The 24,882-nt window shown below is 45.4% G+C and overlaps 1 protein-coding gene across 1 annotated transcript in view; it reads left to right on the top strand.

Moving 5' to 3' along the window:
• LOC309551015 (uncharacterized protein) overlaps positions 1–24,882 on the top strand; it is a gene marked incomplete at both ends in the record, with an annotated part of 209,781 nt that overhangs the window by 147,851 nt on the left and 37,048 nt on the right. Inside the window, 1 exon segment of the mRNA XM_082251433.1 lies at positions 9,060–10,958. Coding sequence (XP_082107559.1) covers positions 9,060–10,958 — 1,899 coding nt within the window.

Raw genomic sequence — 24,882 nt, 5'->3', positions numbered from 1 at the left:
ACAAATGGTTTCACCACAGGGTCTTCACTTAATATGTTCCAGTGTTTCTGGAGGATTCCTTTGATTTTGTAATGTTCATTTGTAAATCGCAAAATGATGCGACTTTTTTCTCCTTGTTCTTTTATCTCATCCATTTTTTTAGTTTGAAAAAGGAGTTCGTTCCTTTGTCGTTTTTTTACTTTATTAAATGCTTTCCTGAGAGTGCTTTTGGTATACCCTCTTTCTAGTAGTCTACCCGTAAGGAGATCGGCTTCTTTTTGGAAATCATCCTCATCTGTACAGTTCCTCTTTAATCTTAAGAATTGGCTATATGGTATAGCTCTTTTCAATGATGTTGGATGGAAACTCGTGGCGTGCAGGATTGAGTTCCCCGCTGTTTCCTTGCGGTAAAGAGTGGTTTTGATTGTTCCATTGTCCTCTTTCAGTATCCAGGTGTCTAAGAATGCAATCTTACTCTTATCATAATTGAGTGTAAAATACATGTTATATGTATTTTTGTTCATTACTTTCAAGCATTCTCCAATTAAGTTTTCCGGACCCGTCCAAATGATGAAAATATCATCTAGGAAACGTTGCCATAGTAGTATATGGTCTACAAAAGTGCTGTTTTTCTCTTCGGCTAGGAAATCAGATTCCCAGGCTCCTAAATAAATGTTCGCATAAGATGGTGCGCAGCTCGTACCCATCGCGACACCGCACGTTTGTAGGTAATAGGTGCCATTAAATGTGAAAACATTGTGATTCAATATATATTCCAACATTGTTACAATGAATTCGTTGAAATTGTGGTCCCTTTCACTCTGTTGTTTGAGTGTTTCTCTTATTATCTCAATGCCTTTTTTATGGGGAATGTTGCTGTAGAGGGCTTCAACGTCAACAGTAATCAAGAAAGAATCTTCCGGTATTATTAGATCATCAAGAATCTGGAGTAGGTGGACTGTGTCTTTAAGATATGATGGAAGCTTGGTCACATGCGGTCTCAGGTATGCATCGATAATTTTACTTGTTGTCTCAGTAAGATTACCATTCCCAGATACAATTGGTCTCCCTGGTGGGTTATCCTTGTTCTTGTGTATCTTTGGCAATGCATATAAAGTGGGGGTTCTGGGGTGTTTAGTCCTCAAGTAATTCCATAGGGATTCCGTGATCGTACCTTCATTTAAGGCTCTATCCAGTTTTCTGTAAAAATCTTCCTTGAAGGTCTCCAACATGACAGGTAATATTTCTTTATAACATTTTTTGTTTCTCAAAATATTTAGACACATCATTTTATATTGGTCATTATCCATCAGGACCACATTGCCTCCTTTATCAGAGGGCTTAATTGTGATGTTCTCATTATCCTGGAGTTCCTTCAGGGCCTTCTTTTGATGTTTTGTTAGATTCTGTGAAATCTCTTGATCCTTCAGTTGGTTAATTTCCTTTGTTGTCTCCCGCACAAAGAGGGCAATTGCTGGATTTGTATTGAGGGGTGGGAAGGCACTTGATTTTGTCTTAAATCTTTTAAGGGATATTCCCCTCGGGGGGTCTGTTTCCTGTTCCTCCTCCTCACTGTCTATTGTGGCGTCATCATCCGTCCAATCTTCCAGTCCCCCTTCCTCCAACAGTAAATTTAGATCCCTGATAGCTCTAAATTCAGCTGCTGTGAATTTAGTCTGTGGTTCTTCTGTTTGTTTTTTACTGTACATAACTTTTAAGAGTAATAGTAATAGTAATAAAATACATTTTGCCCACAAACTTGCAAATTGTAACAAAACACTTCATGGACATATGACCTTTTTTAGAACGGCTAACTGGCGGCAGCAATCTACTTATGACTGCGGCATCAGGAGAGATACCTTCCCCTCCCCTAAATCTGTATACCAATCTGCAAATGTAAGTGTTTATTTGGGCTTGGACACCCACACTAATTACTTACCTTGGGAAATATAATATAATATACACAAATATATACCCCTTCCAGAACGATCCAGGACATTACTGGAACAACAATTCAATATCTTTATACGAACATCTCCAAACCTGGATGTGAGTAGCCAACATTGGCAGTATATGATCTTTATTTTTCACACGATAAAAAATACAACTAATATATCCTTTCAGACCATGGTACCACACGGCTCCTTGTTGCAGGCTTAGAGGGGACAGAGGCAATTTTGGTTTGCAGTAACAAGGTTTTTAAAATATAAGTATGTATTTATTATTATTATTATTTCTGTATATATCAATTTCACATATATTTCCAATAAATGGAAATATTGAATATTATCTATTATACATTACAGCTGGGTGACAGAAAAACTTTGAAAAAGGCTGATACAGCCGAAACGCGTCAGAAATTATGGATGAAACTCTGTGAACCTCCTACATACGGAATACACAGAGATAAGATCCATAAAACTGTCACAACTTATCACATATGTCACGGATTCATTGAGAATCCTCCCTCTTTTATTCTTATCTTTATCACTTTGGGCCTATACCCAACACCAATACTCACAACTGAGTTACAAGATTTTCCTACTATATATTTTTTATGTCTATGTAAATTTGTTAATAAATAAATTGAGATATAATTTTACTTATATTCAATTGATACTTACTTGCCCACAAAGTCCCATTATCTTTGGCTTGAGACACCAAAAAACCCCCTCTTTTTTCAAGGCTTAGGGACGGAGGCAGCACCTACTCACACCACCTATAAGATCAAAACCCACACCCCCTCGTTCAATAAACCGGATGGATAATACATCCATGTTCTCACTGATCTTTAGGTGGACAAGAAACCATAAACCGACAAATTAATTCTACAGGGTCGCTCAGCAGGACCCTATAATCTAATTTATCTATAAGGGTTGGGCAGTACTTACTCCCCCTTTTCAGTGATAATATCACGAGAATAAGGGGATACCACACCCCACACCCTACGAAGTCTCAACCAACAAGGCTGAGACTAATACATAAACTTCCTAACCATACCAGAAGAAACCTACCTAATCACGATTGACGTGGAATCTCTATACAACAACATACCTCACACCAAAGGAATACAAATCATCGAAAAAACACTTCGCTGCCACAATCAACGTGATCAAAAATTCAACCTGTTCATTACAGACATGCTACAATATATACTCAATTACAATGTCTTCACATTTGGTGGCAATTACTACATCCAAACGTGCGGGGTTGCGATGGGAACCAGCTGCGCGCCCTCATACGCCAATATTTACTTAGGCTCATGGGAGCAAGAATTTCTATCAAGCGAAGTAAACACCATCTATACTGACAAGATTCTCATATGGCAAAGATATATTGACGATATATTGATTATTTGGAACGGACCAGAACACATGATACTTGAGTTATTAACCAAGATGAATCAAAACGATTATAACATGTTTTTCACAATGTCATACAACAAACACCAAATATCGTTTCTTGATACCCTAATATATAAAGACCCCACAGGAAAAATCTCCACCACCCTCTATAGAAAGGAGACAGCAGGCAATTCCATTCTTCATGCCTCAAGCTTTCATCCACAACCCCTCATTCACTCCATACCCTACAGCCAATACCTCAGAATCAAGAGAAATTGTAATGATCCAGCCAACTTCAAATTGGAAGCTGATGCACTCACTTCCCGATTCCTAGAAAGAGGCTACACCAAAACCTCTCTACGCAAGGCATACAATCGGGCCAACAACAAAGATAGAGAAATGCTTCTCTTCAAAAACAAGCAATCCAACAAAACTGGAATTGATACTCGCATTATCATCAGATTCACCAACGAACACCAGGAAATTAGAAACATCTTTACTAAGAATTGGCCTATCCTTATGGAAGAACCCAGCACCTCAAAGTTCTTACCACACCACCCACCTATTACCTTTAGGAAAGCAGGTTCCCTCCAACAACAACTGGTACGTAGTGAATTCCAGGAAGGATCAAAAAGAGACCCATGCAAAAACAAAGGCACCTTTCCATGCGGAGACTGCGCTCAATGCCCTGTCATCCGCCAAATAACCAATACTATCTTACCGAATGGAGAACCATTTCAACCCAAGCACTTTTGCAACTGCAAAACCAAAGGAATAATATACATGATGACTTGCGAATGCGGGTCCTTCTACATAGGAAAGACCCGACAGGAATTTGGGAAGAGGGTCAACCAACACCTCCAAACTATGCACATTGGCAATTTCTATGTGCCTTTAGGCAGACACGTAAGGGACAAGCACAACTACAAAATGCCCAAAACTAACTTCATGGCCCTGGACAGGATCCACATCCCACTACGTGGGGGGGACTGGAACAAAACGTTATTACAACTAGAAATGCGCTGGATTACTCTTCTCAAGGCCACCATCCCACCAGGGCTAAATGAAGCCCAAAGTTATCGTCCATTTCTCCCAGGTTTCTCTTCAGGCAAAAAAGACTAAATTCATACCAAGGAAATCCACCTCCATTTAGACCAACCTACTATTGGCCATTTTCTGGCCATCCTACTCCCCAATACATGCTGAAAACATGATACTGGGATACCTGACCATAGAATACCCTCCCTACTCGGACCCTATCCAGACCGTCCCACATCCCCTCTCTCTTCATGATTATTATTGCTGCAACTCTATATATATCAATATATATTATATCTTGTTTATTCAATTAATCCTCTTCATATGTACTTAATTGGTATTTACACGTCTGTACATATACTGCCATGACACTGTTCATCCACTTTTTTTGCTTATTTCCTGCACTCCAGGAACTCCCGGCACGGAAAGCCCCGATTCCCCTTTTGGATCGGGGCATTTTTAAGCCAATCGGTCGGTCCTGCACCCTCCACTATCCCCCTTGGGATTTTTTGGCTTTCCTCCGTGTCGGCGGCCGCAGAGGCACGTCCGCACGGCTACAAGGGATGCCGCATCTGCCGCGTGCAGACGCATCTCACGTCAGACCACGGACACCGCCCATAGGCGTCACACAGCGCATCACTGCGCATGTGCGACAGCCTTTAAAAGGCCGGGGAACACCTCCAGATCCTCAGTCTCTCCCGGATCGCAGGAGGACAGGACCTGGAGGCAACATGCTGCAACACCATACCAATACCTTCTACAAAACGTAAGCATGGACTTGAAAAGATGTACCAACATCTCTCCATCAAGTCCTTACTTTTCAAACCTTCAGTACTGCATTCAAGGATGTTTATTTAATTTTACCTCAAACCATCCTTTACTTTACTATGCATCTTTCTTATATACCTTGCACCTCAGATGACTCCCATCAATGTGCAAACACCACAGATGATCTCCATCAATGTGGAAAGTTATACACTATAGCCACATTGAACTACATTGGACCAGAAAACACGTGGCCCAAGAAGTAATTATTATTATTATATTTTTATACTACTTTTCACCAACAACTCTTCAGGTTGTTTCACTTGTGGCTCCAACTACAACTATACCGCACTTTTCTCACCCAATACAGCATTGTTCCTGCAGCTCCTGGAAAAAGTCTGGGAAAGCAATACTCCAGAAAGTGGACAAAAAATATGTATGTTTATCTACTATTCTCTATATATAACTTAAACTTGAGCAAATATATGCTACTATTTCTGACAATTCATTGTACTTATTCCTAGAATCGGTAACATCCTTGATAAAGGCCGCTATTAGGCCGAAACATGTTGGAATACCGATCAGGCCCCTCTCTGCAACCATCTTCCCATTCTTTGATATGAGGAACAGCAGAGCAGGACCATCTACCTTTCTTGTCTAAGTCACTATTTTCACGTGTAACCACACCTACTACTCTTTTCTCTTCACTATCACAATGGGACTTTACCCATTAATTCACTCAAATCTCTGTATATAATTATACATGCGAATAAATTTTATACAAATTGTACTACTACTGTTTACTCGTTTTACTCCTGCCCTTAAAATCCCATACCTGACCTGAGGCACCACAAATCGACAAACTATACTCTCGGGATGGTGGCAGAAACTATTTCTTTCCCTTCCAGTTAAGATCCAAAAAACATTTCTTCAACCATTCCCAGATACAATTGGTCTCCCTGGTGGGTTATCCTTGTTCTTGTGTATCTTTGGCAATGCATATAAAGTGGGGGTTCTGGGGTGTTTAGTCCTCAAGTAATTCCATAGGGATTCCGTGATCGTACCTTCATTTAAGGCTCTATCCAGTTTTCTGTAAAAATCTTCCTTGAAGGTCTCCAACATGACAGGTAATATTTCTTTATAACATTTTTTGTTTCTCAAAATATTTAGACACATCATTTTATATTGGTCATTATCCATCAGGACCACATTGCCTCCTTTATCAGAGGGCTTAATTGTGATGTTCTCATTATCCTGGAGTTCCTTCAGGGCCTTCTTTTGATGTTTTGTTAGATTCTGTGAAATCTCTTGATCCTTCAGTTGGTTAATTTCCTTTGTTGTCTCCCGCACAAAGAGGGCAATTGCTGGATTTGTATTGAGGGGTGGGAAGGCACTTGATTTTGTCTTAAATCTTTTAAGGGATATTCCCCTCGGGGGGTCTGTTTCCTGTTCCTCCTCCTCACTGTCTATTGTGGCGTCATCATCCGTCCAATCTTCCAGTCCCCCTTCCTCCAACAGTAAATTTAGATCCCTGATAGCTCTAAATTCAGCTGCTGTGAATTTAGTCTGTGGTTCTTCTGTTTGTTTTTTACTGTACATAACTTTTAAGAGTAATTTTCGGGCAAATAGGTTGATATCCTTTATAGTTTCAAACTTATCTGTGGTTCTATTTGGACAGAATGAGAGCCCTAATTTTAGGACCTCTGTTTGTTCAGTAGTTAGTATATGTTGGGAAAGATTTATGATGGTATGTTCCCTTATTTCATCTATTATGTGGGGTTGGTTTTCTTCTTCTGGGTTTTCCCTAAAAAAGGCCTTTGAGATTTTGGGTCACTGTCTTTGTTACCTCTTGGTCTTAGGAATATTTTATGGTGTTTAATCGGGACTGTGCCTTCTTCTGAGTTGGGTATGTCCGTTTCTCTGGGGTTTGTCTCTGGAGTTTTGTGGGGGTTCCTCTCTGTCCTCCAGGTCGGACTGTGGGTCCGGCTGAGGTTGTTCTGCGCCTCGTCGTCTTCTTTGGTGTTCTGCCCCCGATGCATAGGATGATGAATCGGACGAATAGTAGGGTCCGGTATTGCGATTGGTTTTATTCCTCCTCTGTTGTCTGTTGTTTGACCATTTATATGCGCGGTTTTGAGAAAATGCGTTCTTATCCCTCCAATATTTTCTTTCCTTTTTCTTTAATATCTCTCGGCTGTGTTCTTCCAGGTGTTCTTTGAGGTTTTTCTCCTGTTCGCTATATAGCGATATCTTTTTTAGGGGGGTTAGTTGATCATAAATGGTTTTTATGTCTTCATCTAGGTTTTTCATCTGTCTGGTATATTCCTCCTGTAGTAGTATCATCAATTTTTTTGAACATTCATTCAAAATTTCTTCCCATTCTTTTTTCATATTGGTGGTAATATTGTCCATTGTTGGGAAGATTTGTATGCGGAGACCTACTGGGTTAATGTTTTCCGTTATGTATCTCTGAAAAGACTTAATGTGCCAGAAGAGAGCCGATTTCCTTTCTAGGTATTTTCTTAGGGTTCCAAATAGGGCCATAATGTCTGAGTCCTGTTGTTCCTGTCCCTGAAAATTCCTCTGAATGTCTGACATGAGGGCATTCCATCCATCTCCCATCAGGTCTCCCGTGGCCATCTCTTCCATTATAGGAAGTTTATGTATTAGTCTCAGCCTTGTTGGTTGAGACTTCGTAGGGTGTGGGGTGTGGTATCCCCTTATTCTCGTGATATTATCACTGAAAAGGGGGAGTAAGTACTGCCCAACCCTTATAGATAAATTAGATTATAGGGTCCTGCTGAGCGACCCTGTAGAATTAATTTGTCGGTTTATGGTTTCTTGTCCACCTAAAGATCAGTGAGAACATGGATGTATTATCCATCCGGTTTATTGAACGAGGGGGTGTGGGTTTTGATCTTATAGGTGGTGTGAGTAGGTGCTGCCTCCGTCCCTAAGCCTTGAAAAAAGAGGGGGTTTTTTGGTGTCTCAAGCCAAAGATAATGGGACTTTGTGGGCAAGTAAGTATCAATTGAATATAAGTAAAATTATATCTCAATTTATTTATTAACAAATTTACATAGACATAAAAAATATATAGTAGGAAAATCTTGTAACTCAGTTGTGAGTATTGGTGTTGGGTATAGGCCCAAAGTGATAAAGATAAGAATAAAAGAGGGAGGATTCTCAATGAATCCGTGACATATGTGATAAGTTGTGACAGTTTTATGGATCTTATCTCTGTGTATTCCGTATGTAGGAGGTTCACAGAGTTTCATCCATAATTTCTGACGCGTTTCGGCTGTATCAGCCTTTTTCAAAGTTTTTCTGTCACCCAGCTGTAATGTATAATAGATAATATTCAATATTTCCATTTATTGGAAATATATGTGAAATTGATATATACAGAAATAATAATAATAATAAATACATACTTATATTTTAAAAACCTTGTTACTGCAAACCAAAATTGCCTCTGTCCCCTCTAAGCCTGCAACAAGGAGCCGTGTGGTACCATGGTCTGAAAGGATATATTAGTTGTATTTTTTATCGTGTGAAAAATAAAGATCATATACTGCCAATGTTGGCTACTCACATCCAGGTTTGGAGATGTTCGTATAAAGATATTGAATTGTTGTTCCAGTAATGTCCTGGATCGTTCTGGAAGGGGTATATATTTGTGTATATTATATTATATTTCCCAAGGTAAGTAATTAGTGTGGGTGTCCAAGCCCAAATAAACACTTACATTTGCAGATTGGTATACAGATTTAGGGGAGGGGAAGGTATCTCTCCTGATGCCGCAGTCATAAGTAGATTGCTGCCGCCAGTTAGCCGTTCTAAAAAAGGTCATATGTCCATGAAGTGTTTTGTTACAATTTGCAAGTTTGTGGGCAAAATGTATTTTATTACTATTACTATTACTCTTAAAAGTTATGTACAGTAAAAAACAAACAGAAGAACCACAGACTAAATTCACAGCAGCTGAATTTAGAGCTATCAGGGATCTAAATTTACTGTTGGAGGAAGGGGGACTGGAAGATTGGACGGATGATGACGCCACAATAGACAGTGAGGAGGAGGAACAGGAAACAGACCCCCCGAGGGGAATATCCCTTAAAAGATTTAAGACAAAATCAAGTGCCTTCCCACCCCTCAATACAAATCCAGCAATTGCCCTCTTTGTGCGGGAGACAACAAAGGAAATTAACCAACTGAAGGATCAAGAGATTTCACAGAATCTAACAAAACATCAAAAGAAGGCCCTGAAGGAACTCCAGGATAATGAGAACATCACAATTAAGCCCTCTGATAAAGGAGGCAATGTGGTCCTGATGGATAATGACCAATATAAAATGATGTGTCTAAATATTTTGAGAAACAAAAAATGTTATAAAGAAATATTACCTGTCATGTTGGAGACCTTCAAGGAAGATTTTTACAGAAAACTGGATAGAGCCTTAAATGAAGGTACGATCACGGAATCCCTATGGAATTACTTGAGGACTAAACACCCCAGAACCCCCACTTTATATGCATTGCCAAAGATACACAAGAACAAGGATAACCCACCAGGGAGACCAATTGTATCTGGGAATGGTAATCTTACTGAGACAACAAGTAAAATTATCGATGCATACCTGAGACCGCATGTGACCAAGCTTCCATCATATCTTAAAGACACAGTCCACCTACTCCAGATTCTTGATGATCTAATAATACCGGAAGATTCTTTCTTGATTACTGTTGACGTTGAAGCCCTCTACAGCAACATTCCCCATAAAAAAGGCATTGAGATAATAAGAGAAACACTCAAACAACAGAGTGAAAGGGACCACAATTTCAACGAATTCATTGTAACAATGTTGGAATATATATTGAATCACAATGTTTTCACATTTAATGGCACCTATTACCTACAAACGTGCGGTGTCGCGATGGGTACGAGCTGCGCACCATCTTATGCGAACATTTATTTAGGAGCCTGGGAATCTGATTTCCTAGCCGAAGAGAAAAACAGCACTTTTGTAGACCATATACTACTATGGCAACGTTTCCTAGATGATATTTTCATCATTTGGACGGGTCCGGAAAACTTAATTGGAGAATGCTTGAAAGTAATGAACAAAAATACATATAACATGTATTTTACACTCAATTATGATAAGAGTAAGATTGCATTCTTAGACACCTGGATACTGAAAGAGGACAATGGAACAATCAAAACCACTCTTTACCGCAAGGAAACAGCGGGGAACTCAATCCTGCACGCCACGAGTTTCCATCCAACATCATTGAAAAGAGCTATACCATATAGCCAATTCTTAAGATTAAAGAGGAACTGTACAGATGAGGATGATTTCCAAAAAGAAGCCGATCTCCTTACGGGTAGACTACTAGAAAGAGGGTATACCAAAAGCACTCTCAGGAAAGCATTTAATAAAGTAAAAAAACGACAAAGGAACGAACTCCTTTTTCAAACTAAAAAAATGGATGAGATAAAAGAACAAGGAGAAAAAAGTCGCATCATTTTGCGATTTACAAATGAACATTACAAAATCAAAGGAATCCTCCAGAAACACTGGAACATATTAAGTGAAGACCCTGTGGTGAAACCATTTGTACCAGATGGCCCACTAGTGACCTATAAAAAGGCCGGCTCCCTCAAACAAAACCTAATACATAGCGAATTTAAGGAAAAAAGGAAAGATCCATGCAAGGATAAAGGAACATACCCTTGTGGCACTTGCACACAGTGCAGTGTCATAAAAAAATGTACGGACACCATCCTCCCCAATGGTGAACACTTTAGACCACGACACTATGCCAACTGTAGGACGAGAGGAGTCGTGTACCTTATGAGGTGCGAATGTGGGTCTTTTTATGTTGGCAAGACCAAACAGGAAATGGGCAAGAGAATCAATAAGCATATCCAAAGTATGGAAATATGCAATTTCCATCTACCGCTTGGCAGACATGTCAAAAACATGCACAACAACAAAATGCCGAAAGTTACTTTCATCGCCCTAGAGAGAATGCACATACCGCAACGGGGGGCGATTGGAATAAAAAACTCTTACAGATGGAGATGAGATGGATCAGGCGTCTAAATGCCACCACATACCCAGGACTAAACGAAACAGAGAGTTTCAGACCATTTCTGGAGGGTTTTGCATCTGGCAAAACAGACTAACATCATAGAAAAAATATAACCATCACCAATCAGACCATACATATATCATGGGATTTATCCCCAGATACTAGAACTCTGAGATCACACTCAATGTCCTTTAAAAAATTCCGACCCAGACCTCCTTCTGGTGTGCCAGACCTGTGGATATTCCTCTAACACCCCCATTGGGGATATCCTCTCGGGCATCTAGATATAATTACTGCTGTTAAAACGAATAAGAATGTTATATATAATATATAGAATTACCATTTATTTATTTTCCTTTTTTTCTGTACCACATATAACAGTTCCATGTAATATTTATACAAAGATGTATATTTTGTTTTATGAGCAAACCACTTTGTTTCTTTTCTTCCCCCTTCCTGCACCCGGCACAGTAAGCCCCTGCCGCCTCCCGATGACAGGGGCTACTACGGAGACGGAAACCTGCCGGCCTCGGCTGAGTCGTTCCCTAGATCTCCAATACACTGTGTCGGCGGCCGAGCTGTCAGGACCGGCTTGTACTGCGCGCGCATCACCCAGGCGCTTGCGCAGTACGAAAGCCTGAGTCACTGACGGAAGAAGCCGATGACGTGCAGCGCATTATGCGCATGCGCGAACGGCTTTATAAGGCCGGGGAGCCGACGTCCACCCTCACTTCCCTCTTGCAGAGGGAACAGGAAGGACGTGGACCAGCGGCGGTCAAGGATATCACCTTTACCTCTCCTCTTTACCTCCCTGAAAAATGTAAGTCTAGACGAATGTCCTTTTACTTGAAGTCACAAATAAAATATACTTTACCCACAAACTTGCAAATTGTGACATATGACCCTTCTTAGAACGGCTAACTGGCGGCAGCAATTTACCTATGACTGCAGCATCAGGAGAGATACCTCCCCCTCCCCTAAATCTGCATACCAGCGGCGGTGAAGGATATCACTTTTTCATCTCCTCTTAACACCAATACCTCCCTGAAAAATGTAAGTCTAGACGAATGTCCTTTTACTTGAAGTCACAAATAAAATACATTTTGCCCACAAACTTGCAAATTGTAACAAAACACTTCATGGACATATGACCTTTTTTAGAACGGCTAACTGGCGGCAGCAATCTACTTATGACTGCGGCATCAGGAGAGATACCTTCCCCTCCCCTAAATCTGTATACCAATCTGCAAATGTAAGTGTTTATTTGGGCTTGGACACCCACACTAATTACTTACCTTGGGAAATATAATATAATATACACAAATATATACCCCTTCCAGAACGATCCAGGACATTACTGGAACAACAATTCAATATCTTTATACGAACATCTCCAAACCTGGATGTGAGTAGCCAACATTGGCAGTATATGATCTTTATTTTTCACACGATAAAAAATACAACTAATATATCCTTTCAGACCATGGTACCACACGGCTCCTTGTTGCAGGCTTAGAGGGGACAGAGGCAATTTTGGTTTGCAGTAACAAGGTTTTTAAAATATAAGTATGTATTTATTATTATTATTATTTCTGTATATATCAATTTCACATATATTTCCAATAAATGGAAATATTGAATATTATCTATTATACATTACAGCTGGGTGACAGAAAAACTTTGAAAAAGGCTGATACAGCCGAAACGCGTCAGAAATTATGGATGAAACTCTGTGAACCTCCTACATACGGAATACACAGAGATAAGATCCATAAAACTGTCACAACTTATCACATATGTCACGGATTCATTGAGAATCCTCCCTCTTTTATTCTTATCTTTATCACTTTGGGCCTATACCCAACACCAATACTCACAACTGAGTTACAAGATTTTCCTACTATATATTTTTTATGTCTATGTAAATTTGTTAATAAATAAATTGAGATATAATTTTACTTATATTCAATTGATACTTACTTGCCCACAAAGTCCCATTATCTTTGGCTTGAGACACCAAAAAACCCCCTCTTTTTTCAAGGCTTAGGGACGGAGGTAGCACCTACTCACACCACCTATAAGATCAAAACCCACACCCCCTCGTTCAAGAAGCCCACCTTTGATCTCTCAGTAGGAAAGGCATGTGGCAGCAACTCGAAATAAATGCCCACCTGGTTAAGGAAACCTCGGCACTGAGTTGGCTCTCCCCCAAAGCGCTGTGGAAGGGGGGCAGAACCAGTCATACCCCGAAACACCGCAGGCGCAACAACAGGTGTCGGGGTAGACTCAGGCGCAACAACCGGAGCGGCAGTAGGAGCGGGCCCAGGAGCGACAACCGACCCATCGGCAATGGGAGCGAAATGAGCCGTGCGTTCAAGCAGGGTTTGCAACGCCACGGCGAACCGACCCAACAGGTGATCCTGCTGATCAAGTCTGGCAACCAGCGTGGGTAGCGAGGATGGCCCTGTACCGTCAGAATTCATGGCTTGGTCCTAATGTCACGGAACCATGAACCAGACGTACAACAACAGATAAGTGAAAATAAGAAGGCTTTATTGAAAAACAAGCTGTAAAGCAAAAGTCCAAACGGATGGCGAAACCGAAGCAGGGTCTTGCGAAGCCAGAGGTCAGGAACCAGAAGCAGCAGCAGTCTTAGAAGCATGTGAACACAGGAGGACCAAGCAAGGAACTGAAGCCACAGACCTATATATATGAGCTAGGCATCCAGCTCCTCCCAGGGGGAAGGAGGAGCCGCAGGGTGGGAGGCTACAAGAAACCCAGAAACCAAGATGGCCGCCAGCACATGTCAAACGAAGGAAAACAGCAAGAAGGTAAGACCATGACAAGAGCCGGATCAGGGTGTTGTAGGACGGGTGCAGAAATAAAAAGCTGTTTAAGTTTGTCAAATGCCAATTGGGTCTCCTGAGACCACAGAAAGCGGGACTGATGGCGGGTTAACTGGGTGATGGGGGAGATCATGGAAGAAAAATTTTTTACAAAACGCCTGTAAAAATTAGCAAAGCCCACGAATCTCTGAACACCTTTCTTGTTACAAGAAGCAGGCCAATCTAGGATCGCTTTCACTTTTTGTGGGTCCATTGCGATCCCATCGGTGGAAATAATGAGTCCCAAAAACTGAATGGACCCCTTTCCAAAGTCACACTTCTCCGCCTTTGCATAGAGTCCGTGTTTTCTCAAGGTAGAAAGGACTTTTTTAACGTGAACCCGATGGAGTTCCAGTGAGGCAGAAAAAATTAGGATATCGTCAAGGTATACGATGACGAAGTGGTCAAGAAACTCCCGAAAGATATCATTTACCAGGTGCTGGAATATGGCTGGGGCATTACACAGGCCGAAGGGCATGACAAGGTATTCATAATGTCCAAAACGAGTTCTGAATGCGGTCTTCCACTCATCTCCCTCCCGTATTCGGACAAGGTTATAAGCTCCCCGCAGGTCTAACTTGGTAAAGAGCTGGGCGGTCCGGAACCTCTGGAAGAGTTCGGGGACAAGGGGGAGCGGATGCCGGTTTTTGATAGTGACCTTATTCAGCTCTCTATAGTCCACACAGGGTCTCAAGGTGCCATCTTTCTTTTCCACAAAGAATATACCAGCACCTGCAGGAGAAGAAGATGGGCGAATAAACCCCTTTTTCAAATTCTCATCGATATAGACCCGTGGGGCTTCCAGTTCCTTTTCAGAAAGGGGGAATATCCTTCCAAATGGGATCTCGGCTCTGGGAAGCACTTCTATAGGGCAATCGTAAGGCCGATGGGGAGGAAGGACCTTGGCTTTTTTCTTGTCAAAGACGTCCCTGAAGTCTTGGTAAGCAGGTGGGATATCCAGGAGTGGCTCAGGTGTTGGTTGAACAGACAAGCAACTAGCAGGCCCACTAGGTCTTTGAGGGAAGCAATGCTGCTGACAGTAGGCAGAAGAAAAGGTGAGTTCCTTCTTGGCCCAATCGATTTGGGGGTTATGGTCTTGCAGCCAAGGAAGTCACAGGATGACGGGAAACATGGGGGAACAAAGGGCATCAAAACGGATGAACTCTTGATGACCGGAGTCTGCTGTGGTGAGGATGGGTCCAGTCTCTAGGATAACTGGTCCGGAACTGGGTAGGGACCCATCGGCGAGATGGACCTCGAGCCTTTGTGGCTTAGGGATAAGAGGAATATGGAGTCTCTTGGCCAAAGAAATGTCCAGAAAACAGCTGCAGGCCCCAGAGTCAACGATGGCTCGAAGTTGGACCTCCCCTTCCGCCACCTGTAAGGAGACTGGGAGAATAAGGTGAGAGAGCAAAAATCCAGAAACTCGGCAGTTAAATGGGGGCTGAGAATAAGGCTTACTGGGTCTTACGGGGCAGTTCCTAAGAAAATGTCCAGCCCCACCGCAGTAGAGGCATAGGTTGGCCTGCCGACGTCGTAGTCTCTCATCAGGAGTCAGGGAGGAGCGGACCAGGGCCAGCTGCATAGGTTCCCCTTCAGATGCTGCCATGGGGGAAGAGGTGCAGGTGGAGCAGAAGAGATCTTGGGAAGCATCCAGGTAGGCCGGAATGTTTGGAGACGCTCCAAGCGTCGCTCCCGCAGACGTCTATCAAGTTTAATGGCGAATTGTATGAGACCCTCAAGGGTAGCGGGGGTCTCCACTCGAGCCAGCTCATCTTTTAATGTCTCAGAAAGTCCTTGGCGAAACTGATACTTGAGGCAAGCCTCGTTCCAATCAGTGTCAGCAGACCATTTACGGAATTCAACCGTGTAGTCCTCCACTGGGCGCTTGCCCGGTAGAAGGGTGTGTAGGGCGACCTCTGCGGTGGCCGTGCGCTGGGGATCATCGTAAAGCTGAGCCATAGCCTCAAAGAATGTGTCCACAGAGTCCAGAACAGGGCTCTTCTGTTCCATTAAGTTGTGAGCCCAGTTTTGGGGTTCTTCAGACAGCAAAGAGATGATGAACCCCACTTCCACAGAGTACAGAGAAAGGGTCCGGGGTTGCAAGGCCAAGTATAGCAAGCAGGCATTCTTAAAGGCCCTGAACTTCTTTCGATAACCAGAAAATCGCTCAGGCGTGGGTACTCGTGGTTCAGGAGGCGGGACTAGCATGGAGTGGGCAGAGCTAGCGTGTCCTTGTGGTAACGGGGATGAAGAGGTGCCGGCAGGCGATTGATTGGAGTCTGTAGGAGGCGAAACGGCCAGGTGTTGCAGACGACCTTCCAACTGGAAATAACCCTCCTGGAGTCTTTGCACTGCCCGAGTGAGGGCGGTGACTTGCTGTCACAAAGCCTCAATTGGGGAAGCACCTCTGTCGGCCTCTGACATGGCTGGATTGTACTGTCACGTACCTGATCCGAGGCCGAGATGCAGAGAGGGCTCCCCTTGCGGCTGAGTGCGGCACACCTCTGGGGTTGAGACAGAGGGTGTAGCGCCCACAGAAGCACTGGTTGCCGGCAGGGTCCTGATGGTAGACAGGCGGTCTCTAGCAGAGTGCTGGGCAGGTATACGCCGTACAGTCCAAGGAGGAACCAGGAACAACCAGGCAGTAGGTGTAAGACCGGCCGGGGGTCAAACACAGGGCTCGGCAGGAAGCTGCAACAGGTGCAAGCCAAAGGTATAGCAGGAAGGCCAGAAGCAGACAAGTCCGTGGGAAAGCCAAGATCAGGTACTGGAGGGCAGGTAGACAGGAAGCAAGTCCGTGATCCAAGCCGAGATCAGATAACAGGAGAGCCAAACTTGAGCAGGGATGGTCAGACGAAACCGAGGGTCAAAGCCAGGAGAGAGAGCAGACAGGTCAGGAACAAGCCGGGTCAAACTGGAATCCAGGAAGTAGCAATGCTCAGGAAACAGGAAGAGCTGAAGACAATCCAGCAATCTGATGGGCTGAGCAGAGTCCTTTTTTAGGCCAGTGAATTAGTCTATGGCCTGAGTCCATTGCGGCCATGGGAAGTACTGGCAAAGTTGCCAGTTGCAGCGCAGCCATTTCACTGACAATGAGTCTATGGCCTGAGTCCATTGCGGCCATTGGAAGTACTGGCGGAGTTGCCAGTTGCAGCATGGCCGTTTCTCTGACAACCTGCTTCTGGACTCGACCCCGGCATGGATGACTACCCGCTTCTGGACTCGACCCTGCCTTGGATGACTACCCACTTCTGGACTCAACCCCGGCATGGATGATTACCCACTTCTGAACTCAACCCCGGCATGAATGACTACCCGCTTCTGGACTCGACCCTGCCTTGGATGACTACCCACTTCTGGACTCAACCCCGGCATGGATGACTACCCACTTCTGGACTCAACCTTGGCATGGATGACTACCCGCTTCTGGACTCGACCCCAGCATGGATGACTACCCGCTTCTGGACTCGACCCTGCCTTGGATGACTACGCACTTCTGGACTCGACTCCGGCATTGATGACTACCCGCCTCTGGACTCGACTCCATCATGGATGACTACCCCGCTTCTGGACTCGCCCCTTGCATGGATGACTACCCGCCTCTGGACTCGACCCTGCCTTGGATGACTACCCACTTCTGGACTCGACCCCGGCATGGATGACTACCCGCTTCTGGGCTCGACCCTGCCTTGGATGACTACCCACTTCTGGACTCGACTCCGGCATGGATGACTACCCGCCTCTGGACTCGACTCCATCATGGATGACTACCCACTTCTGGACTCGACCCTGGCATGGATGACTACCCGCCTCTGGACTAGACCCTGGCATGGATGACTGCCCGCTTCTGGACTCGACCCTGCCTTGGATGACTACCCACTTCTGGACTCGACCCCGGCATGGATGACTGCCCACTTCTGAACTCGACCCTGGCATGGATGACTACCCACTTCTGGACTCAACCCCGGCATGGATGACTACCCACTTCTGGAGCTTGTTCCTGCTCCCACTTCCTCACTCTTGCTGTGCCTTTATTGTTGTTTGCTCCAATAAACTGCTTTTTTTTTTTTTTTTTACCTGCATCCCTGTGTGGTCCGGTTTCCTGGCACCCCGACAAAGACTTTATAAAGCGTGGGTGTAAGATCGCATCATCAATCACATCTTCTGGTCCGCGGTTCTGGTAGTGTAAGGGATGTCAGATTTGGATAACCAAAAAAAAAAATGCCAATCTACTCCTAGTTACACCATCCCGGAAAGATACTTGAGTCATCAGACAGAACACATTGTAGCACTGGAAGAGAAAGAGGAAATTACATGGAGGTGGGAACGTCCTGCCAGTTAAAATCTGTTTATATCCATCTCCAAACGAGATTGAGGGAACCGCACACCATATACAGGTACATCTCATAACAATAGAATATCATCAAAAACTGTGGCGGCTGGTGCTCCAACAGTTGGGCAGAAGGACCTGCCCCCCCATATCACTCCCTTCCCCCCCCCCCTGCCCGCCTGCCTGCCCACCAGTTTACTTACCTTGTTCCTCCGGAATGACAGGCGGCGGCGGTTTCCCTCTCAGGCTTCTTCATGTCCCTTCTCGGCTGCCGTATCCTCCTCCCTTCTTGGTCAATAGCATGCCTTCTCCTTTTCGGCCAATTGGGAAACAGGTCTCAGGACCCGCTTCCTGATTGGCCGGGAGGAGAATCAGCGTGGCAATAGCGAATATTCATTCGCTATTGTCACACAACTGGGTGGGCTCTGCACCCTGAGCCCACCCTCTTTTGAAGCCTATTAGAGTCTATGGCTCTAATCAGGTGCTTAAAAAAAAAAAAAAACATTGGAATCCATGCATCCGACGCCCTGCATGTAGATTGGGGGGAGGGGGGGGAGTGGCGCCCCTGCACCCATAATGGACGGGGCGCCACTGTACAAAAAGTTCATTTATTTCAGTAATTCAATTCAAAAAGGGAATCTCCTATATTTTCTATAGATGTTACACACAGAGTGAGAGATTTCCAGCATTTCTTTCTTTTCATTTTGATGATTATGTCTTCCAGCGAGTGACACCCCAAAATTCAGCATCTCAGAAAATTAGAATATTACATAAGATCAATAAAATTTTTTTAAAAAAATCGGATTTTTAATCCAGAAATGTTGTCTTAGTGAGAAGTCTGTCCATGTACAGTATAGGATGCACTCAGTACTTGGTCGGGGCTCCTTTTGCATGAATTACTGCATCAATGCGGCGTGGCATGGAGGCGTGGCATGGAGGCGATCAGCCTGTGGCACTGCTGAGGTGTTATGGAAGTCCAGGTTGCTTTGATAGCGGCCTTCACCTCCTCTGCATTGTTGGGTCTGGTGTCTCATCTTCCCCCTGACAATACCCCACAGATTCTCTATGGGATTTAGGTCAGGCGAGTTTGCTGGTCAATCAGGCACAGCGATCCCATGATCATGTGACCAGGTATTGGTAGATTTGGCAGTGTGGGCGGTGCCAAGTCCTGCTGGAAAATGAAATCAGCATCTCCATAAAGCTGGTCAGCAGAGGGAAGCATGAAGAGCTCTAGAATTTCCGGCTAGAGGGCTGCGCTGACTTTGGACTTGATAAAACACAGTGGACCAACACCAGCAGATGACACGGCTCCCCAAACCATCACTGACTGTGGAAACTTCACACTGGACCTCATGCAACTTGGATTATGCGCCTCTCCACTCTTCCTCCAGACTCTGGGACCTTCATTTCCAAATTAAATACAAAATTTTCCACAGTCAGTGATGATTTGGGGAGCCGTGTCATCTGCTGGTGTTGGTCCACTGAGTTTTATCAATTCCAAAGTCAGCTCCGCCCTCTAGCAGGAAATTCTAGAGCTCTTCATGCTTCCCTCTGCTAACCAACTTTATGGAGATGCTGATTTCATTTTCCAGCAGGACTTGGCACCGCCCACACTGCCAGACAAGGAACTGTAAAGTCTTTCCTCAGACCCATTACAGAACTGGTTTTACTCATGCCTTTTGGAGACTCAACTTGCTTACCTGGGTTTGTTGGATCTAGCTTCTGACTATGATATAGTTAAAGCGGAAGTCCAGCCTAATGCCTTAAATTCTCCCCTGCAATCAATAATGTGGGCGGAGTTCAGCCTTATGTGTCAAAATGAAAAAATCCCAGTTTTTCTCCCTTTATTCTGCAGTATTCAGTGCTGTCACATGACTTCAATTCCTCTTCCTGATGAGTCCAAAAGCAGCAAGTGGGTGTGGTTACTGAAAGCTAGTGACATCACTTCCAGGGAGGGGCACTGTTCCTGTGTAGCCAGTGGGTGCATATGGAATGGGAGGAGCTGATTATATGTTCCCACCCAGTGTTCTCTCATCAGGTATCAAGGTATTTTGGTGGTGTCAGTAGGAGTGGGGATAATGGCCAGAAGAAGAGCAGAGGACCCAAATCTACCAGCAACGCCTTTGGGGGTTGCGCTGCCCCCATGTGACATCACTGACCAGTGCAATATAGGGGGCTTCCAGATTCCGATAAGCCCCCTGCCTGCAGATCCCACAACCATCGCCCAGGGTTGTGGGAAAGAGGCCTTTGTCCTCTACGACATGGGGACAAAGTGCTTTGAGGTGGGGGGGCATAGCCCCCCTGCCCCAAAGCAACCCCCCTATGTTGAGGGCATGTGGTCTGGTTAGGTTTAGGAGGGGGCGCTTGCTTGTTCTCCCCCTTTTCTGGCCTGCCAGGCTGCATACTTGGATAAGGGTCTGGTAATGATTTTGGGGGGGAATCATGCCATATTGTTTTTTTTTTTACATTTTGGCATTGCGGTACCCCTCAAATCCATACCAGACTCAAGGGACCCCGCACTGTTTTTTTTTTCTTAATTTTGGTGTGGGGTTCCCCTTAAAATCCATACCAGACCCAAAGGGCCTGGTATGGATTAGGGGGGACCTCCACGCTATTTTTTTCCAAACTTTTGTATTGCTGGCAATGTGTTTTTTTTCATTCAGCTGTCAGCAGGGAAGCCTGATGACAGCTGATTATCCATTGTTGAGGACACGCAGCCCCCATCTGTGCCCACTCCTTAACAACCAGCTATTCACTGTGCCCTAAATGTACTAAGCCTTGCACCTGAACAGCATTGTGGAGTCCTCAGCAGGCGAACATCCCACCAAGCCCTCCGCAAAGTCGGGTGTTCGCAGGTGAACAGGCAATATTCGGTCCAAACTTATCCTCAGTCCAAACTGCTCGCCCAACACTAATGTTGAGTGGTGCTGGCAGGGCCGCTGTTAGAAATTATGGGGCCCCATACAACCTACCTGATGGGGCCCCCAAAAATGCCCTGATCCCACCTTCTGACCCTGCATAACTGCCTAAAAATAAATGCAGCATTTTCTTCAAGGGGGGACAAAGGGGGGCACTGGTGCTCAGTTGGGGGAGATGGGGGGTCCTGGTGCTTAGTGGGGAGAGATGGGGTGTCCTGGTGCATACTGGGGAAAGATGCGAAGTCCTGGTGCGAAGTGGGGGGAGATGGGGGTCCTGGTGCTTAGTGGGGGAGATGGGGGGTCCTGGTGCTTAGTGAAGGGGGAGTTGGAGGGTCCTTGTGCTTAATGGGGAGAGATTGGGGGTCTTGGTACTTAATGGGGGAGATGGGGGTCTTGGCGCTTACTGGAGGAAGATGGGGGTCCTTGTGCTTAGTGGGGGGGAGGTTTGGGGGTCCGGGTGTTTAGTGGGGGAAGATGGGAGTCCTGGAGCTTAGTGGGGGGAGATTGGGTGTGCTGGTGCTTGGTGGGGGGAGATGGGGGGTCTTGGTGCTTATTTGGGGGAGATGGGGGGTCTTGGTGCTTAGTGGGAATAGATGGGAGGGTCTTGGTGCTTAGTGGGGGGAGATGGGGGCCCTGTGCTTAGTGGGGGGAGATGGAAGGTTCCGGTGCTTAGTTTGAAGGGATGGGGGTCGTGGTGGTTAGTGGGGAGAGATGGGGCATATTGGTAATTACTGAGGAGAGATGGAAGGGTCTTGGTGTTTAGAGGGGGAGATGGGGGGGTCAAGGTGCTTAGTGGGCGGAGATGGGGGGGTCTTGGTGCTTAGTGGGAAAAGATGGGGGTCTTGGTGCTTATTCAAGGGAGGGAGATGGTGGGCTTTTGTTGCTTAGTGGGAAGAGATGGAAGGGGCTTTGTGCTTAGTCAGGAGAGAGGGGGGTCCTGGTGCTTAGTGGGGGGAGAAAGAGGGTTTTGGTGCTTAGTGGGAAGAGATGGGGTATCTTGGTGCTTACTGGGGGGAGATGGTGGGGTCTTCGTTCTTAGTGGGGGAGATAGGGGGTCTTGGTGCTTAGTGGGAAGAGATAGGGGGACTTAGTGCTTAGTGGAGGGAGATGGGGGGGTCTTGGTGCTTATTCAGGGGAGATGGGTGGGTCTTGGTGCTTTGTGGAAAGAGATGGGGGGGTCTTGGGGCTTAGTGGGAAGAGATGGTAGGGGCTTGGTGCTTAGTGGGAGGAGACAGAGGGTTCTGCTGCTTAGTGGGAAGTGATGGGGGTCCTGGTGCTTAGTGGGGGGAGACGGAGGGTTCTGCTGCTTAGTGGGAAGGGATGGGGGGTCCTGGTGCTTAGTGGGGAGAGATGTGGCATCTTGGTGCTTAGTGGGGGGAGATGGGGGTCTTGGTGCTTAGTGGGGGAAGATAGTAGAGTCTTGGTGCTTAGTGGGGGCAGATAGGGGGTCTTGGTGCTTAATGGGGGGGGGGGATGGGAGGGTTTTGGTGATTAGTTGGGAGTGATGGGGAGTCCTGGTGCTTAGTGGGGAGAGATGGGGGGGGTCCTGGTGCTTAGTGGGAGAGATATGGGGACCTGGTGCTTAGTGGGGAGAGTAGGGGGGTACTGGTGCTTAGTGTGGAGAGATGGGGGTTCCTGGTGCTTAGTGGGGAGAGATAGGGGTCCTGGTGCTTAGTGGGGAGAGATAGGGGTCCTGGTGCTTAGTGGGGAAAGATGGGGGTCCTGGTGCTTTATGATGGCAGATTGGGGGCACTGCCAGTCAGTAGTGGATGGGGTACTGGTGCTAAGTGGGGGGAGATGGGGATTCTAGTGCTTAGCGGGGGGGAGATGAGGGGTCCCGGTGCTTAGTGGTGGCAGATTGAGGGCACTGCCAGTCAGGGGGGAGGGGGGCACTGGTGCTAAGCAGGGGGAGACTAGGGTTTTGGTGCTTAGTGGGGGCAGACTGGGGGCACTGCCAATCAGTAGAGGATGGGGACAACATTATGTGCTCACAGTATAGAACATGTATTATGTGCAGCTTGAAGCTGCTGGCGGGCCAGGCTCCCCTGTTACATGATGGGGCCCTACAGGAGACCCAGTTGTACCCCCTTATCAGCAGCCCTGGTTGCTGGGAACAAAATGGATAACCAGACCTGTGTGTAGTTCTGAACATTCCTGGTGGGACCAGGACTGAAGGGTAAATTGAGCAGATGTTAGCCTTGTGATTTCCAGACCAGTGGGTGTATGTCCTAAACCTGAAGGGCAATCCGAGTGCAACCTAAATCTAGGTACTGACTGAGGGGAAGAAAGGGGTTCCTTCTACACTTCAAGGAAAGAGTTTGCCTAGTTGTTCACTTAGCTGAATCAGTCAAAGCCCAACTCATATGATTTTGCGGATCAGGGCAAAACCAAGAAAGTTCAGGGCAAGCGAGACACATCTACTTTGGCCACTGCTTCTGAGGGACTGTGGGCCACCAACTTAGCCAAACTTGGGAAGTTTATAGAGACTCTACTAAAGAACTCTATCTCGGCCACTAGTCACAGCTATTACACGCTGAGATTCCTTTCTTTTCTGGCAGCACCCCCACCCCTCTGGAGAGGACCACTTCAACATCTGAATCGACCATGGCCATCCAGGCAGTAGAGGAGTGGGAGGTAGCTGACACCATAAAGAAGTAGAGAGTGGTGGAGAGTTTGTGAATAGGGAAGGAGCGAACATCCCCCGACCCCCATTCGGTTTTCAGCAGAACTCCCGAACAGGTGAATTGTTCTAACCTGAACTGCGAACCCCATTGAAGTCTATGGGAGGCGAACAGGAAAAAAACAAAACTCCCTATTTTGAAGGCTCATATGTATGTAATTGGCCTTAAAAGGGGTATGGGGGTCCGGGTACTGCCCTGGGCGACATGTATTAATAAATAAATATATATATATTTTTTTCAGGAGCAATGATTTTAATTATGTTTAAATTTTAACAAAAAAAAAGGAAAAATTATTTAAATATAGGGCCACTATATCCCAGCCCCTTCCCTATGTAAATTGGTATTGAGTACATAGTACCCTTACCCATTCATCAAAAAAAACTATACAAAGGTAATAATCACATGAGACAGTTTTTGGCAAATCCTTTATTAAAAAATAAAACAGTGTCCCTTGATGAAAAAACAACGTCAGTCAGACTACCCGCTGACCCAAAAAATTAAAAAAATTAAAAACGCTCTCGCCTCCCGCCAAATGCCCACTGACATCACGTGGTCAGGACGTGGAGACCCTCTTGTTAAAGGGGGCTTCCAGATTCCGATAAGCCCCCTGCCTGCAGACCCCCACAACCACAGTCCAAAGTAGGGATAGACCAATTATCGGCGTGGCCGATTTGCACTTTCCCTGATATATCGGTATCAGCCGATATTGCGAATATTTTTGTGACGTCATTCTGCCTTCTTAGGCCGCCTCCCTCGCCTTGGACAGCCTCGTCTGCAGTCGGGACTAATCTTGCGGGAGTGTATACCACAGCCATAGACCCACCCACAGCAGCCCGGTGC

The sequence above is a fragment of the Pelophylax lessonae genome, assembly GCF_965119305.1.
Source record: "Pelophylax lessonae genome assembly, chromosome: 1".
Taxonomy (NCBI): domain Eukaryota; kingdom Metazoa; phylum Chordata; class Amphibia; order Anura; family Ranidae; genus Pelophylax; species Pelophylax lessonae.
This window is presented reverse-complemented; position numbering and strand designations above follow the sequence as displayed.